The 19,111-nt window shown below is 33.9% G+C and overlaps 1 protein-coding gene across 2 annotated transcripts in view; it reads left to right on the forward strand.

Annotated features, from left to right (window-relative positions):
- nlgn4xa (neuroligin 4 X-linked a) overlaps positions 1–19,111 on the forward strand; it is an 84,640-nt gene that overhangs the window by 17,400 nt on the left and 48,129 nt on the right. The window contains exons 3-4 of one of the 2 annotated variants that reach the window (XM_006637913.3): positions 11,414–11,473; positions 17,006–17,158. In XM_006637913.3, the coding sequence (XP_006637976.1) occupies positions 11,414–11,473; positions 17,006–17,158 (213 nt within the window). The remainder of the gene's footprint in view (positions 1–11,413; positions 11,474–17,005; positions 17,159–19,111) is intronic. The other variant, XM_006637914.3, reaches the window with a different exon arrangement.

Consider the following 19,111-nt stretch of genomic DNA (forward strand, 5'->3'; position numbering starts at 1 on the left):
AATCATCGTACATTGACACAATCCACAATTTGCCTTGTGAAACAATTATATAATGTTTTTCCCTTTAATTAAACAATGTGTATATAACACAGAATTTGTTTGATTTAAACTGAATTGTTTTAAAGCACGTTAAAAGAGCAGCACTGGTTAAATACTGCCCAGAAATCATTTATGATTTCTCTTATTGTGTTTAGATACTATTTATATCTCACGGCTAATTGTGTCTGACAGCGAGAATTCTCCTATAATAAAATATCTCATCTCCCAGTTTTGTAGTAGGGTCTTGGACAAGCAGTATAAAGTTTTAAAGGAATGTTATCATGCATTTCAGAGCTACCTTTTCTTGAGAAGCATTCTTGAATGGCAGAATATCTATTTTCCTAAATTAAAGAAGAGAATATACTGTAATGGTTGTGCCCAAGAAGCAGGTCTGATTCTAATTGCCATGATTGTTGCAATAGAATCAGGACATTCTCCGAAAGTCACTTGTGCTAAATTATTCAGGATAAGCTTAGGGCTTGGCCTAGAGGAGGCTTCTGGGTGAGACAACAGTGGGGGCGTTTCAGTGTTTATTCTAATTTTACTCAAGACAGCCTGCTTTGCCAAAATGAAATATGGTCCAATACTTGCTTGTTTTTTCTGGCTCAGCCTTTTCTGCTTAAGAATACCCACTTCTCTCCCAATATTATGCAAATGAAGAAGAATTTCTATGAAGATTAATCATGGGTAGGGTTCTCCTGCTGTTTTTCTCAGAAACAAAAGTCATGAAAATGTGGTTTCTGTGCACAACAAACAATCAGATGAAAAAAATCTCTTAAGCAAACCCATGACTGTAACATGACTGTCTTGTTTTAGTTGTTTAGCTCCTTGTTTTTAGATTTATAGTTACTGGTTTCACAACAGAGGTAATGCTTTCAGCAGTGTAATTTGTACTTTAATAAATATTAGATATGCTATTTATTTTCTAACTAATATAATTAAATCTAGTTATTGTTTGACCATTGAGCTGTAAGGGAATAAGAATTTGTTCATTCCATGTTAAAATAGAATGTTTTTTAAACTCTGTTTCTCTTTAATCAAATATGGATATGAAGTAAATTCACTCAAAAGTTGTGAAACAGTAAATTGAATGGAAGAAGACTGCCTTAACTTAAAAAAATATATATTTCCTTTTAGAAAGAAATCATGTACTTATATTTCAAAGATCTAACATAGAGAAAATGTATCAGGTAAAGAAATTTATTAAGCTATACTGTAGATGTGTAGTATCTAGTATATGTTGTGCTCTTATTTATATACAGTTAAAGGTGTAAATTGCTTTAAATAGCTCAATATAAATGTTACTGTTAATGACAAACAGTTCACATAGTGTCACTCCTGGTTTTTTAAATATAACTTCACATTGTTTAGAAAATACTGAAAGTTTTGTAAGAATGCAAGATTACATGATGAAATTCTATGTTCATAGATTTGTTATAAAACATTTATTTTTTATATTTTTGGTATTATAATTTAAACACAGCAATTGTGTCATGTAGAAAAATGAAATGTGATAACATTCGTAAAATATACATAAAGTGTCATGGACACTCCAAGTGGAAAAAAAAAAACGGTGTATACCGTATGAAGAAGAAAAAAAAGACCATGGACAGATTTCCTTAAAAATAGGAGCACCTGGGGATATTTAAATAGCTATAAAATAACGATTTGCACTTATTGTAGCTCCTTGCAGTAGTTGAATGCTACTTAGTAGATTTGCAAATATAAGTTATACTTGTAATGAACAGTGACAACCACTTTTTATAGGACTACATTGGCATTTTTATTGGTGAAAATGAGGACAGCAAAAGAAAATAAGTAGATTAATAAGTTTTATACAGTATACTTTATCTTATTTTTCTGTAGAACTAAAGTAGAAGTCAACATTTCTGTATGCCACCTCTAAATGGTAAAATCTCAAATAGATGTTGTGTAATATATCAAAATTCTTTGCTTTTTATCCCAAAACATCACAAATGCTACACACTGTATAGGAGAGGACCTACTTCATTTACCCTTGACATGCAGGTTAACAGGCCTGCTCTTATAAACAGTACCATGACGTAGTAAACAAGTAATCAGGAACTTGGTTCAGTATCTCATTCACAGGACTGTACCTCTTACAGTGCACTGTCCATTCTGATTAAAAAGGAAGAAAGCTACCTGATGGTACACCAAAACTACTTACAGAAGCAAATATGATTTTCCTTAGATATTCATCTCAGTACTGACTTGGACAATCTTGCTTAGCTGAGATCTGATGAGATCAGGCTACAAGGTGTTGAATCTTCAGTCTAGGTGTTCTGTGTCCAGAATTCCTTAAGACCTCTCTGGTGCATCTTCACAGCACTTTTCAGAGGCTTGTTTCCCTGTAGTCTTGGATATAGCCAAATTTAGAGAATAGTTTTCCACATCTTTTTTGCCAGGTGGGAAACGAAGGATATGAGAAGTACAGTAGCATGACTCAGAACTGGAAAGGTGGTGAGATGGTCCAGAGTTTAAGAGAGTTCCAGAGATTTGCTGTTGCAATTATAAGAGAAACGAACCATTGTGCAGAATTCACCATAAACTGGTGGTGATTTAAGCATACTCATTTAATTTACTAGTTTAGGCCATGCCTTTGTGATGAGTGTCAAACAGCACAATGATTTTTCTGAATAAAGACTCACTGTGAAAAGCTGTAGGGGTCATATTGACATTAAAATCCCACTTTAACAGCCCTTAGTAAAACCTAGAAAGGATTTGTGAGTTCATCATGCTTATTGTAAAAGAATGTCACATCTCATACATAATAAATAATGTATTCAATTTGAGGAAAAAATAATTTTGTATGAGGGCTTTGTCTAGTTTCTTGTGTAGCTGCTTGGGTGCTTTTCCACTATTGAACTCTGCATGATCTAAAGCCTTACTTAGACACACCATGCCTAAACCCTTTTGGAAACTGGAATTCAAATGTGATCTCTTTGCTGGCATCATAGAAGAGTTTTTATTTCTTTATTTTACATTTATCCTTTAAAAAAACTGCATTAGGATCATTTATGAATATTTAGGCAAATACTTAACTTCCTCTTGTTCTGTTTCATTTCTTTAATCTTCATGTATTCTGCAACATATTCACATGATTTTCCTTTCTAATTTTAGTGCAATAAATCTTAAAACATAATTGTTAATATTATGAAATGTAAATGGTGTGGGTGAGAGTTATTAATATATATTACAGCTTCGGTGACTTGTATATTATATTAAATCTACTGAATTGCTTTAATTCAACAGGCAGCTTTGTATAGTCATGTGGTGTATAACCTACTAACATACAGTATATCTAGTATCGATTACCGTAAAAAAAATGGTGTGCTTGAGTGATACAGATTGTAGCAGACAAAACGTAGTAAAAAATGATGAATAGTTTTTGTAAAACTATGTTTTAAATTTTTAATTTGTTTTTTTTTCTATAGTTCGGCCAAGCCCTAGTTAATGCAGTGTGATTCTCATTAGTTGCTTTATTAACTTAACTTGCCTGGCTGAGGGAATCGCAAATTGAGTGTAAGGACAAGACTGATGGAACCTCCTTGTTTTAGGAGGAATGAGCCAGGGAACTGCTGCAAGGGTGTAAAACAGGAATGGATATTATGCGAGTGGGGTCATGATATACAGTTGTAGCCCCTCAGAGGGTGCGTTAAAACTCTTTGCTGCATTAGAGTTACTGCAGTACACCCCAGTGTACTTCACTATGTGGTTCACTGGATAAAGATGATAAATAGGTGGCACTTGTGGTGCATTAAATGTTAGAGAAATGATGGCGTCATTTAACCTGTTTCCCGACTGTGCATCCTTAAATCCACTTGATATGGAATAAGATTATGGAATTATATAACTAAAGGGATATTTTGGTAGCTGAGAATAAAAATAACAGATGTATAACATCTCTGAGCATCATAAAGGATACTTTATTTGAATATAAACATATAATAAATCATGTATATAGCTGGTAGTGATAGAAAAAAAAAATAAAATACAGTATTCCACCTTCTTTATAAACATTTCCTGAATCAAATTATTTAACTCATTCACTTACTGTGATTATTTTGGAGCAGTTTTGAAGTGCTTGTTCTAATTTTGTAATGTTTATACACTTTATATAAAGCTGGAATGTGTTAAGCTTTTCTGTGAAATACTTGCTGTTGTTATTGTTGTGAAAACAAAGTTGAAGTACTTTTTTAAATCCACTTAATGGGGAATACTAATATCAAATAATGCAATTAAAGAAATTTTACTAGCTGAAAATAAAAATGAATGTCATTAACAATATTAATGTATGGATCTAAATATAATAATGCTGATTTGGTTGCTAGTGGTACCATATTCCACTTTCTTTGCATCAGTTGCATTAACTTGTTCAATTGTACTTATTTTGGAAAGTTTTTGACATGTTCAGTTTAACTACTTTTTTGCTGTCTGTATTTTTGTAATGGATGAAGAAATGCTCAGTTTATAATGTTGCTTGCCCAACCAAGTGTAGCTTTGTTATAGTGGTTATAAGTGCTTGCCTGTCACTTAGAATGTCCCAGGTTCAATTCCGGGTCAGGGCACCACTTTTATTTTTAACAAATAAAGGCTCCTTCTCCCTTCAACACTAGGAAGCGTATAATAAAAATGTATTGCACTATTCTAGTTTACACATTTTCACCAACTATCTTCCTTTACCAAAAAACAATAACAATGGCAAACTAACTGCTAACACCCACAATCCAAACAAGATTGCCTAATCCAATTAATAAACACAGCGGAGATGTAACACCCCCAATAAATCATATTTGTTAAAAGTAGGCTGTTTACAAGATAAACTCCACTAAAAATGTTCATCTTACATAAAAATTCCCCTAAAGCTAACCCTAAAACAAAAGTGATCAGGGCATCAGCTTCAAGATTCTCCATGCCCTTATCGTATCTAATTTCCAGGGTGTAAGCCTTTTAAATAAGTGAACAGTACATCAGTCAAAGCATTCTAAAGTCTCTGAAGTATGACATCAACACTACTATAGGTTGCAAACCAGTAATTAAATGAGACTGTAAATGCACTGTATGTACTGGCACTTGCCCATCTATACCCCATCTCTGCGCCTTGCATGACACATTGGAGTCATGAGAAGTCTGGTCCAAAAAGGCAAAACATTTGCAAGAATAAAAGATTGAGAAGCACCAGTATCTCAAAAGTTTGTATTAACTTCCAGTCTTTTGGTTCTCCAGTTCTCCAAAATAAATGGATCATACTCCTCATTGATGACCTGTTCTCCATTACATTCAAACACATAAGGAGATGTCTGAATCAAAGCAACACTTTTGGAACTTTGTTGCTTATGCTTTAACATAAGAAAATCAGTAATCAAATGACCTGTAAAAAATCACTCTTATTTTTCCAAAGTGTGCAAACAAACAGATCAGATGACGCAGTTAATGCACGAACTGTTGAGTTTTTATCATTTCCCTGAGAGGGTTGGACAGAAGTAGTAAACACATTCTTATGTGTTAGCATACAGTAAATCATCTCATAAGTCACCATAAACTCATCTGCTAACGCAGCTGCTTTTGAGAGCAAGTTAACTTTCTGTTCATTGAAATAAGTTACAATACGCTCAATACGCTCAGACAATTTTTAAAGTCTTCAAGCAAACTTAGCTGTTTAGGATTGATGGTATGCCTCAGGTACTAATATATAGGCCTGCTCCACTGCCACCTTAATGGGGAACTGCAATGCTATTGTTATATTTTGGGGTTAGAAAGAATCAGCATTGATGAGTGCATTTCAAACCACAATAAAAGTAAAATGTTCACAATAACTTGTAAAACTGCCAATTTACATAACAAAATAGACAAAATTTCCAGCTCCATATTCTGTAATTCAGAACAAGGCAACAAGACTTTCAGCTGTCCTAGTACATTGTAAACAAGCAGACTTGCGAGTACATCTCTTTAAATCCTATAGAAATATTGCTCTCAACTTCAAGATGGTTTTAATAATAATAAATAATAATATAAATAAATGGCACTCTGATTGTGTTGGAAGCTTGTGGTGAAATGTCCGCTGCACGACATGTAATTATTCGCTCATTCGTTACATTAGTCATTAATTTGTAGGAGCTCTCACTCTCACCAGTGGTGAGACCAGGGATTTGCGACAACACAGCGACTTACAGTAGTTTCACAAAGTTCACAATTTTGTGCTTAATTTAAAATTTGTAACATTTTTCTATACTGTCAATTAATTTATTTTGTTACCAAGATTTAATAACTGGTCTGAGAAATTGGGACTGCTGTTCCTTTTTAAAAGTATCATAATCTAACCCTTCCTCTAAATTCAGCACAGAACGGGCATCCTGAGTCTTGCCAGTAAAACGACACTGCAACAATGGAAGCCAGGTATCCTTTGGCCAAGACAAAGTCACAGTAATATGCTCAAAAGCACTAAAAAAACTTGTGAGGGAGAGAGGGAAAACTCATTTATTTCACAGCATGTACTGTAATTTTAAAATGTGGGCCATGTGAATTGAATACATGAACAAAGACTACAATTCCCAATGTGCCACACACAAGAATCCCATGAAGTCATATCCACAGATATGCAGAAACAATAGCATACATGTCAATGAACAATGTAGTATGATTGATATACCGTAGAACTATACTGTATATGCACAAGTTCAGTATGATACCATATGGTTTTAAAGCCACTACAGTACAATATGTATGAAATATGTATATTTTTATTAATCACAATTTAAAGTAAAATTGTTTCATAATTACTGGCTTTTGAAATTTGCATTAAGACAAAATGTAGATTATTTTAATGTTGAGGTAAACCTTGAAAATATATCATGTTCACAACAAGCTATAATAATAACAACATTTATTTATATATCCGGCTGAACAATTTTGCTTTGTAAAATAACCCTACTTTCATTTCTAATATTAATTTAATATTTAACATACTATAATAAACATTTCAGCAATAAATCTTTGCTAAATCACCTGCAGTCTCCCAGTTCTCTCCCAATATAAGTGATAGCAATCAAAATTGTTGAAAATACAAAAAGGCACGCACACTCATAATGGTACTGGTATTTCTGTTAGAGTTGCTGGAGTCAGAACCAGCATGGAAGAGAGTAAAGTCTATTTTTTTCTTATTCTCAACATGGGCAATTAACATATGCAGCTCTCCCAAAGCACATGATAAAATTTTCTAGCTTACAATTTTTAGTGAATGTCAATTAGGAAAAAAGTAAGATAACATATAGTAAATGCAGTGTAGAAATATGTGGCATCATCTTTATTCTCTTGCGGATGGAACTGGAGAGAAACGTGTTAAAATACGGTGCCCTCTAGGTTTATCCATCGCTCTGATAGCATATTCACTGTTTCCCAAACATACTAAAATTATACTTTTCCAAATATTTCTAAGTCTTTTCTTTGACTTCATTATAAATTAATCATAAACCTTGTATTTATATATTGCTGTTCATTCCACAGGATCTCAAAGCACTTACAATAACCTAGTTTTTTCACCTCTAGTGCAGCCTCTTCCAGGGTGAAACATCAGTTTTTACCTGCCAGCAGCCCTGCTACACTGCACTTCAACATAAAAGTTAATTCCCCCAATTGAATTAAGTGGGATCTTTCAAAAGACCAGATTGCACAAGTTTAATTTAACCAGGACGCCATGTGTAACACCCATACACTTTTGAAAAATGTTGTGGGATCTTTAATGACCAAGTAGTCAGGAACATCTTTTAGTGTCTCATGTAAAGAATAGTACATCCTACAGCACAGTGTTTGGAAATTTTGGTCAAAATGGAAGAGTGCTACTGACACAACTGGCAGTAGCAACAGCCTGGTTTTCTTTGGAAGTCTCCCATGCCACTACAGACCAGGTCTTGCTTGGGTTTTAAGATCGGTTGAGATCTACCCACCAGTGTAACGATGCATAGGTTAGGACACTGTGCAGATAGTATAATCTGGAAGTGATTGGAAAAGGGCTACAGGGAAAACACAGTCAGGAACAGGGGGCGGTGCCAACAGTGAATCCAGGTGCAAGGGGGGAACACAGACAAACAAGTCCAGAAAACAGTCCAATGTAAAATATCCGAGGCGCAGTCCAAAATCCAAAACCAGGGAATCCATCCAAGACAGATCGATTTAAAACAGAAACGAGGACATGGAACAAGGAGATTAAAATGGAGTGACGAGGCCAGGTGCTCCGAGCCCCAGACTCAGGTCAGGATGCCATTAGGAAGCCTATGCCCTCAAGCCGTGGACATAGGGTGACTTGATGTTAGGTGGGCCTCCAGACGTCCGTCTTCTAATGCAGAGCTCCGAGGTTCTGGACCACCGGGTATAAATAAAGAATGAAACAAGGGGGCAGGTGAACGTGATAATGAACTTAACACAAAAGGGTCATAGCGCCCTCTAGAGGAGGGATGATGATAATGACAACGCGGTGGTAATGCTGCTTTCAGAAATCAGTTTGAAATTAGTCAAAGCCCTAGAAATAAAATATATTGCTTCATTGAGGATGAAAGGCTTTATTCCATGCTGAAAAGAGAAGAAATGCAGTGTTTTGGCTATAGACCCTTCTTTAGACTTGAACTTCTATTACCTAATGCAGTATGTGGTATATATTACCCTGCTTCATGAAGTGAACAAATGTGCCATCATTTTATTTTTTTGAGATATTGACAAATCTGATATATTTATGCAATATATTTGTATATTTGTATTACATTATGTTTGGTTGCTTATAAGAAATTGTATTCTTGGTCTTGTTTGTTCTGAGTCTACATAGCCTATGTTTGGTTTACAATAAGTGTTATTGAATTTATGCAATAATGGAATCTAATGCCGGCAGCAGAGTTCTCCTGCTTCTACTGCTGCTTCTACTCCCTGACTCAAAAAGCAATGTAATCTAAACAAAAATTGTACTTTAGTACATGCTCTGTAAAATATAAGGACTGTGGGGAGACTCAGTTTGACATTCTGAGAAGGCAAATTTAATTAAGGTAAAGTAAGTGTATATTAGAGGCCAATTTCCCTTTAAATATTTCTTTATATTTCTGAATTTCTCCTTTAGAGAGTTTTCCATTAAACAGACACGAGTTTAATGAAACATATCTAGATGGGGTTTGGCAATTTTAAAGATTGTTGATTCACATGCTTTTTATTGTGCGTTGATAACAACAGTGACAAACCACTACTTTGTGTTGACAAACTACCAGATTGAATTTGTTGCATACATTACATTTTTCTTATCAGACAGTTTGAAACATTTAAAACAACATTCAAGCTGGGTTTTAGAAAATTATCACAAATAGAACATCTTATATAATGTATATGTCTGTTTATATACAGTCTACAGTATATATAATGTATGATCCTTATGTTTCTGACAAGCCTGAGTCAATCTACACTACAATATTTCTACTCGTCTACTGGTCAACTGTTGATTTAATCTCTTCACCATTGCATGTACTTAATTTTGTACTGATAGCAGAGCAACTAGTGAATAAATCAATGCTTGCTTGTTTTAATCATGGGAAATAATTGCCTTGTAAATTGTGTAAACACAACAATTCTTCTCAATTGTTCTTTAGTGAGAAGACTGTAATATACGTCCTTACTGCAGAGGCAAAGCGCATGAAAACCCTGGATTGTAAACTGTAACCCAGTGATGATTCAATTACGAAATTTAATGTGTTTTTTTTTCATTTTCATTTTGAAAACTGACGTATTGTAGAGGATTTCATAGCTCCCTTTTCTGGTTTTCCTGTAAAAATCTTATGCTTGATTTTTGGTTTGAAATCACTGACCTTCACTTTTTGCTGCTCTCTCTGAAATGCAAGAAAACAAAATGGCATTAATTAAATTCTGCTTTGTGTAATGGAACAGTCACCATGATATATTATTGCAGAGGAGTACACTCATAAGGAGAACCAAAAATTGCTAAACATAATAATGTATAATAATAGTATGAAGATTGTAGTGACAAAAATGACATTTCAGTATTTTGAAAGAAAGTAAAAAACAAAACAGCTATACCATTTTTAACCAAAAACTGAAGTCAGTAGCAACACCTAGAAAATGGCAGCAATTTCAGCCATGGATACAGATTGATTAATTCACAATATTTGGTGCCATACTTAAAGGATGCTCAAGGAAATAATTGTTAATTGTTATCAGCATCATGCTAAATTCATCCTGTTCTGTCTTTGTAGTTCAAGTAGGTAGCTGCGTCATCATGCATAGGCTGCAAAAGAACAAGTAAAGGTTCATTCCATGCAGAAAAGAGACAACGTTTTGGCTCCACAGCCGAAATATTGTGTCTCTTTTCTTCTCTTTTCTGCATGGAATTAATTTTTACATGTTATGTCTTTTGCTTTTTTAACAATCAACACTTTAAGATGTGGTATCATATATATAAATAAATCATCATCCTTTGTAAGCAGTATACTGTAAATCAATAGCTAGTGCAGGGAGCATGTGGGAAGTAGAAAGGGACCAATACATTGATTCAGCTTTGAAATTTCTTTACAAACTGTAAAGACAGATTTTGTTGAAAAGGTATTGTAATCTTCTGTGTTCTGTTAAAGTAATACTGAAACTTTGGAATGCTACAGTGTTAGCTTCCTTTTAGTGATTATTAGTAGTATTGATACAATTTTATTTTACATATTTTATTTTAAATAGTAATAATATTTAAATTATTTAGGTACCTCCATGAACAGGATGACCATGAACATTAAGTTTATTGGTTGAGATCTAACATACTGTATTTATAACAGGTTTATCTTACATTTTACACTAGATGTAAAAAGAATAACAGCTTAAGGGTTTTGAAACTAAAGGGTACAACTCTGAATTGTGATTACACATCTACAACAGAGTATGTTATTTACATGAGCTGAGTTTGGGTTTATGTCAAGCATTTATAGTTTCATTATCAACTGGAATTGGTGGTACGTATTTTGTTCTTGTCAAGTTTCAGCTAAGTGATATGAGTACTTCATATTCATGTTTTTCTACTATCAGCAAGGAAAACTGATTTCATTTATTTTTTGCCAAAAAATGTTGTTTTGTGGTTTTGTTTCAATCTGCTTTTTTGGTGTATTTTTTTTAAATAAATCTTCAATTTCCAAGTACTTCCTTTCAGTGAAGGTGAAGGTGACATGAGGTGGTTATATTTTGCAGGTAGTTTTTTTTTTCAAATTATTGACATTTTTGATGGGACTACTTTTGAATGCATTTTTTACCAAATGTTTTTTTTTTGAGAAACCTGCTGTTTTTTGAAATCTCTTTTTTCCCTTTACTCTTCTCCTGTTGACCTTAGGAGCCAACTCAAAGAAACAAGCTGATGATATAACCAGTAATGATGGTGGTGAAGATGAAGGTATTTTTTCTTTTTAAAAAAGAAAAAAAAAAGCTTGATACAGTGCATGACAAAAACCTTTTGATTTTTTGTGAATTAATTTGTTTTTTTTTCCTTGAAGTGCATACTTGTGGGCACTTCTTGATTTCTCTTTTTGTTTTTCAAACCACTTTCTTCTTTCAAAAAATTAGCATATAGATGACTGCGGTTCCCCTGTGAGATACGTTAAAGGTTATCTCTAAATGTGTGTGAAGTGAGCAATATAATAAACTTTATTTACTATTGAATCCATTCCCTTTCCAGTGCTAGAAAGTTGAGGATGGGAATTGAAACTATGCATGTGTTTTAATTGTTATTTCCCTTTCTAAAACCCTTTGAGAAAAATGGAAAAAGTCATGTTGGTCCTGTTCATTTTACATTACCCAGTGAAGCATGAAAACTAACCCTTGTTTTGACAGTACGATGCTGTTAATTTGTCCCTGTGTATATATATGTTTCTGTCATAGAGATACTGTAGCTTGCCTTTTTGCATGAAACCCAGTATAGCTTTTCACCCATTGAAATATTGTATGTACATTGCAGTGTCTACTGTATGTAGCAGGATAAAACCACCATTCATGATTATGTTAAAAAGCCAAAATCAAAAAATGAATTTGTTGTGGAAAGATTATTCTACCTATTGGAAACCTATCTCTTCTTCATATTAAAAACAGCATTTTGTTCCACGTTACCTGTACATTGTGGTCTGTTACAAAACATGTTACCATACAGCCACATAATGTTGTTTCAGTGCTTTCCATTATTAATTCTGTTGGATTAGAACAGCAAATCTACATACAATAACAATGTGTGCACACGTGATAAGCTAAAGGTAGGCAGTGTTATAACAGGATCTCTGCTATTTTTGGAGCAGTGTTAGGAGGTTTTATTTGGTAACATTTGAGTAAGAAAGTGAAGCTGAAAGAAAGAATGTGACATTGAAACTGGAATGTCAAATTATTAACAAAGTTTTGATGCTAGAAAACACTTTTGCAGATTAAAATAAAAATGACCAATGAAAAAATTGGTCATTTTTAATAAATTGGCTCCACAGTTTGCTGCTTTTGGTAAAAGAAAAATGCAGATCTAGAAAAAAACTGATATAAAAAGTAAAAGAAAATAATAAGAATACAAAATCATGGGCATTTTCCAGGCATTTGCTCCTTCTCAGCAATAATAGAAGCCTTTCAATTTTCCGTAGAGCCCACACTAAGAGCTGTTTTAAGAGTCACTGTGATATTACACACTGGAACTAAAGAGTGCTTTCAGCAGTGGTGCTGGCATGTTCTCATAGCTGGGCTCTGTAGGCTTTTACAGAATTTACACAGACACAGAATTTTGACCTTATTTGCAGCAGTATTTTGTTTCTTAATCGTTGGTTTTTAACATCATATGTTTTTGAAATGATTTTACTAGGCTAAACAGGTGCACAGAAATAGAACCACTGTGAAATATGACCTTTCTAATACAGAAAAGGCATTATATAGAACATTTAGATCAATGATTTTTCTCATATCCCCACTAAGTATTCATTACATCTTCAAATATTACAACCTGCATGTCTAGTATAGTCTGGAGATGAGTGGGCCAAGGAAATGACTTTGAGGCACATACTGTAGAAGCTCAGCTGAGCAAGTGCAGAAGTTGCTGGTGGAGAGCTAAGTCTTAAAACAGCTGGCAATTCAATATTTAGTGGGTATTTAATAAACAATAAATGGGATTCCAGATTTACTCTAAAAATTCTGGATGAAGCCCTGATTAAAAACATACAAATTTTAAATCATATAGGACACATGTTCTATCCACATTAATACCGCATTGAGTGTTCTCTTTAGGGACAGAATTTTACTGATCACTTACTGGCTTTAATATTGTGCATAACACAGACCATAGCGACATACTAGTTGATAAATGTATTGACATGCACTGCAATGTAAATCTTTACTTACATTTACTTATAATAATCTGTGCGACCTGAGAGCTTTAAAGTAATGGTTAAGCAGTACAATGCTTTTTGTTAAAAGTCCTGCATTTTATTTCAACCCCACCCTGCGTGAGAACTGTTCTGAGCTTTGTGCTACTTCAGTATGCTGTATACATCTGCCATCTACACAGGTGTATTATAGGAAGAAGAGGTAACTTTAAGGGCCACTATGGAATACAGAGCATCTTGGAAAGAGCCTTAAATGTAGTGTATGAAATGTCATACTGTATGCTGCATGTACATTAACTTCCATTTACATATTTTTTCTCATATATATTTTATATATATATATATGGAAAGAGGAAATTCAGGGAATTTTAATAAATAAATGTAAAATTCAGTATATTTTAATATACTGTACAGTATTCAATTATTTTTCTTGCTGAATACTGCTTTGAAGCAGCCTGAAGTGCTGTTATCATATGGTTCTCCAGCATATAAAGCCTTCTCTCCCAATTGCTACTGATGCCTACACCAGAGATGTTTCAAGGGAAGCTCTCCTTTCCATAGTAGTACACTGTTAAACCAGTGGCAGTAATATCATACTCATTTCTTCATATGAGCAATAATTTTAGTGAAAAATGTATCTTGTACACCTGAGCATTGACAAAATGCTTCCAGAATTTGCTGGGAAAAAATAACCAATTGCCACTGGAATGCCTGAGCTCTATTCAATTAATATCTGACAGCCATGTATATTATAATATATTGGGGTGGTAGCACTCTACTTTTAATCCTGTAGAGAAAGCACTGAAAAAAAAAGAGTTTAGACAGACTTTTTGGTTGGACTAACATCACCGTATTGTGAGGTTAATCCAACCCATTAATCACTGGAATGATTAAGTGAGTATTTAAAAGGAGAGAGAGAAAAAAAAGATTGGGAAAGGTATTTTCACTGGGAAATGTGGCATATCCTACTGGATTAGACTGCTACATACTACTGTGAAAATACTTCTGTGAAAAAAAAGTAATTGACCAAGAAGAAAAATAAATAAAATAAATATGTTTAGGATGTATCATGGTTATGATGAATTCCCTGAATTTTATGTGCCTTTCAGCTGTTAATAATAAGTTAGGATGGTTGTCTTAGTATGGAACAGCAATGAAAGCAATGTAATATGACTGTGCAACTTGCAATATACCCTTACAAGCCATCTTTCCAGGACATCACATGCGTGGAATGGACAAATGAGCTATTAGAAAAACATTCTAAAGTTCGCATGCCTACTGTGAAATATCAAAATCCATTTCTCTAATGACATACACTTGGGAAGGTGGAGGAAGCACTGCAGCTTTGCAAGAGTCAATGCAATATGACTGGCATAAATGTCTCATCACTATCTAAAGTCCCATCAGAAGTGAAGAGCCTCAATGGCTCATATGAAATTGCAAAAAAAAAGAGAAGTAGGCATATACTCAATACATTGGAGAGATTAATTACCTGTCACAATACTTTCTGTAGGAAACATTTAATGGCAGTGGTGAGTGCAATGAGCATTGCCCATAGGGTCGTCCATTCACTGCTGAATGTGCAACGTGACTAGAATTAATTTTCTTCTGCTATCCCACAAGATCAACGGCTTTGATTGCTACTTCGGAAGGAAAAACTACCATTTACCAAACATGGCAGTCAGTGTGCAGCATGGCTCCTGCACAGCAGCACAATCGCAGAACAATCTGATCGTGCCTGAAGTGTTATTGACTGGTTTATTGCAGTAAGTCCTCCTGTCCCTGTTGCTCTGAGCCCTGTGCAGTGGGTGACATAAAGCTAGCCATATTAGAAAAAATAAGATTGATTTGTAGAGCACATAATATTTTCAGAGCTGCAAATTCGGAGAGTGAAGAAGGCACATACAGAGTTCTGTCAAAAGATGATTGTGTTTTCTTGAACAAGTGACGAAAAGATACAGGGCATGTTGTATTTTTTCAAGACTTGGCTGATCAAATAAACTCCTGGAAGTGAAAAAAGGATTAAATACAATAGTTTTGTCTTGTGTTTAGGCCATATGGATATTGTTGGATTTCTGGAAGCATCTGCAGTACATAAACATATGTTGAAAGCCAACATGGACTCTGTAATATGTCAAAATCAACAATGAGCTGCCTTTTAATTAACTGAGCGGCAACAGAAGAAAAAACCTTTGAGCAACTATCACGCCTGTCACAAAGTATAATGTTGTTACACAAAGAAAAATCATAGTGTTCCACACTTCTGGTGTTTATTTTATAATGACATACATCCTTTTAAAATTCAATTAGCAGACTTTTCTTCTTCACTACTTCCCAAATTAAAAAACTGTGTTAATCGCCTTCTGGACATAATTTTTTTATTCTAGTTAACCATAATTATGTTAAAATATTATAGTTGTAATTATCGTTCACTACATACACTATTGAAGAGGATGTGTGTTGAAGAAGATGTGTCATTGAACAACTGGAAAAATAAACATGTTACCATGTTGAACATCAGTTGGTAAACTGTTGGGCTGAAATGTGAGTGAAATGGGCTCTGTGAGCAGTGATTGACTTCACCTTTAAACTGTGCTTAAAACACTCCGTGGTTGTGATGTGAAGTGGAAAACGTCTCGCCTAGTTTGTAATTAGCACTTTGACTGTTTTCAAGCGGGAGCCAGATGGGCCTAAGGCAAATTTAAAAGATGGACATGAAACAAGAAAATGTGGACTGATAATAAAGTCAGTGCTGAAAGCTGAAAGTCCTGAAAGTGACAAAACAGATTACCTTGCATTCATCATTTTTGTGAATTCATGCAATTTGCAAGTTGTACATTTATATTATTTGTAATTTTGCTGTTTTGTCATACTAATATTATAATTTATCATGTACTGTACAGTATGTATGTATTAATGTATTAATATATTACATGAATCAAAACTAGAGTGGTCTACATTAATTCGATATTCTTAAAATATTAATGTATGTGATTTACCTTCATCTGTAATTTGATCATTTATTTGCTCTTAATTTTTATTAAAGTCTATATACTGTATACAGGCTACATACATAGAAATCCATATCATAAATATGATTACCTCCTAAAAAAAGAGAGAAAATTGTATTTGTACATCACTCTAGATTTGAAATGTATATTTTTTTAATGCTAATTCTACAATTGATTTATAACATTGTTGTTGCAGTACTGAGAAGCCAGAAGTCACTTGCAAAATTACATGACTGAAAATAACTAACACTTCTTTTGCCTTTTTGTATAAAAGATTTTCATATCTCTCTACAAACAAATAAGAGAGATTGTCAACTAGCAAATAATTCTGTTAAAGCCTCATACCTTAGGAAATTTTAACAAATAAAGTATGGCCATGTTTAATAACATTTGGTATTTCCTTGTCAATAAATATAAAAACTGAACCACAGCAGCAGGCCTTCCTCCTGTAAGGATGGGCTGAAGGCACTAGTGTTTTTTTGTTGTTGTGTTGGTATTGTTTTCAGTTTTAAAAAGGTTCTTGTTATGTTTGCTTTGTAACTTTACGGGGTGTCTTTCCTTCATTTTTAGATATCCATGATGAGAATGGCTTGAAGCCAGTAATGGTCTACATCCACGGTGGGTCCTACATGGAGGGAACAGGAAACATGATTGATGGGAGCATTCTAGCCAGTTATGGGAATGTCATCGTTGTCACCCTGAACTACAGGCTAGGAGTTTTAGGTGAGCTGTTGTTTCTTTGCTTTTTACAATTTTGAAACTAGCTTGTATGAAATACAAATGTTTCTTTCTTCCTCTCTCTTATTGTATGCACCTATGTTGTAAGATAGATATTTTAATTGAAAAATAATCTTTTCACTTATCTGGGATGCCAATGTTATATGATTCTGAAGTTTTGTACAGGGGTTGAATGTTATATCATCCTTAATTTGCCACAGTATTAGGCTGAGATACTTGATTAACATATTTATATGTGGAAAGTCATTCTATAAAAAGAAAATAGGATGTCTAAAAATATTTCAGAACATGGTTAGTACTAATGCACTTACATAGTAAAACCAAAATGAAACCTGACTTGAAACATTTATGAATGTTTAGTAAAATGATAACCGAAGAGTACAAATTGGGCAAAATTCATTTTAAAAGATAAACAGAAATGTGTCAGGGTGATCGTGAGATGTCCAAGTCATACATTCTTATGTTGTTTAGTGTAATGTGATCAGAATGTATCATGAAAATGTTGTCAGGTACTTCCCAGAAATAAATATAGAAAACAATGAAATAGGATATTTTGGTTTTAGAAAAATTCTATATCTATAATGTGCAATATCAATATTTGTACCCTGAAAAAAGCAAATATTGAAGTCTTTATGGTGAGATCAGAATTTCTTCACATTGCCTATATAAAACAATGAATCGTCGGAATAGGCAATACAAAAATGTTTAGTATTGTTAAGTAATTGTTACTGTAAGTAACAAGAGAGAAGGTAATACACCGATGACCAGCTCTGAAATTAGATGTTCCCTAAAGAAGTCAAAGAAATGTGAAAGCAGGCATCCCAGATGAGTTCCTCAAGATGTAACAAATTGAAAAGAATACTTTTTCATTTTTCATAAAGCCTGCCTGTTTATAGTCAACTACTTTGGTCATATAAACCTCTAGTCAGCGTGATGATCCATCAGAGCATACAGCTTGGTGTCTGAGTGATCTGTGCAATGGGATGATTGCTTGCACAAATTGTTAGATCTTTATTTTTTTCAATAAAAGGGCTATAACAAAAGTGTTACTGTCCCTCCAAAAAGAGCCTTCCTCAATGGCCATAAGCATCATGTCAAGCAAAGTGCACTTAATTGGAGCTAAACAGTCTGGTAAAATGTCCTGTAGCTCCTCTTTTAGCTTAGTGATTTACACTACAATTGCCTCTGCGGGAAAATGAACAGGCAAGTGAAGTGAGTGGAGAAAACATACACTGTTTCTGATCAAATCTAGTTTCTAAACTGTATACTTATAGAAGGATATACTAAATGTAAAGCTTATCAGCACAGAATCTAATAGTACACCCCCTGTGCCGATCTAATGGCAGGAATATCGGCAAAACATTTATTCCTGCAGGGTCTCAAAAACTGCCTAGTATGTCAGCCATTGAAATAATGACTCTGCAAAGATATGTGGATATGAAATTCAATGTGATGTCTAAACAGGGAATTCAATTATTTTCTTAAAATTTTGATTTTCAATGCCATGGTCTCAGTCGTGAGGTGCTGTGCAATTCAATCTAGAAAATCCAACTTGGTTTCCAAGTAATTAGGTTTACTTAGTTCAGATTTATTCAGGTGTGAGACAAAAACATTTGAATTGTATTCAATCAAACCTTTGTTATTGACCATATACAATGTGAAGTTCTTTGACCAAGCCATGGCTGAAATCTAGAAAGTATTACAATTTAGCTTGAACTGTTCTAAAAGTCTTAAGGGTTCTAAAAGTTTTATGTTATATTAGGCTGGTTTTAAAATACCAATTTTAAACTGTGATTGTGCTTTATTTATTTATCATCAGAAACAAATCTGTAGAAATTGGTCTAGTGCTCCAATAGGGAAAATGCAGTATCTCAGTATAGTGGAGCTCAGAAAAAGAGAGATTGAGAGTTTAAAAATGTAGCACATTCGTCAATGTGA

This window comes from Lepisosteus oculatus, chromosome 13 (assembly GCF_040954835.1).
Source record: "Lepisosteus oculatus isolate fLepOcu1 chromosome 13, fLepOcu1.hap2, whole genome shotgun sequence".
NCBI lineage: Eukaryota > Metazoa > Chordata > Actinopteri > Semionotiformes > Lepisosteidae > Lepisosteus > Lepisosteus oculatus.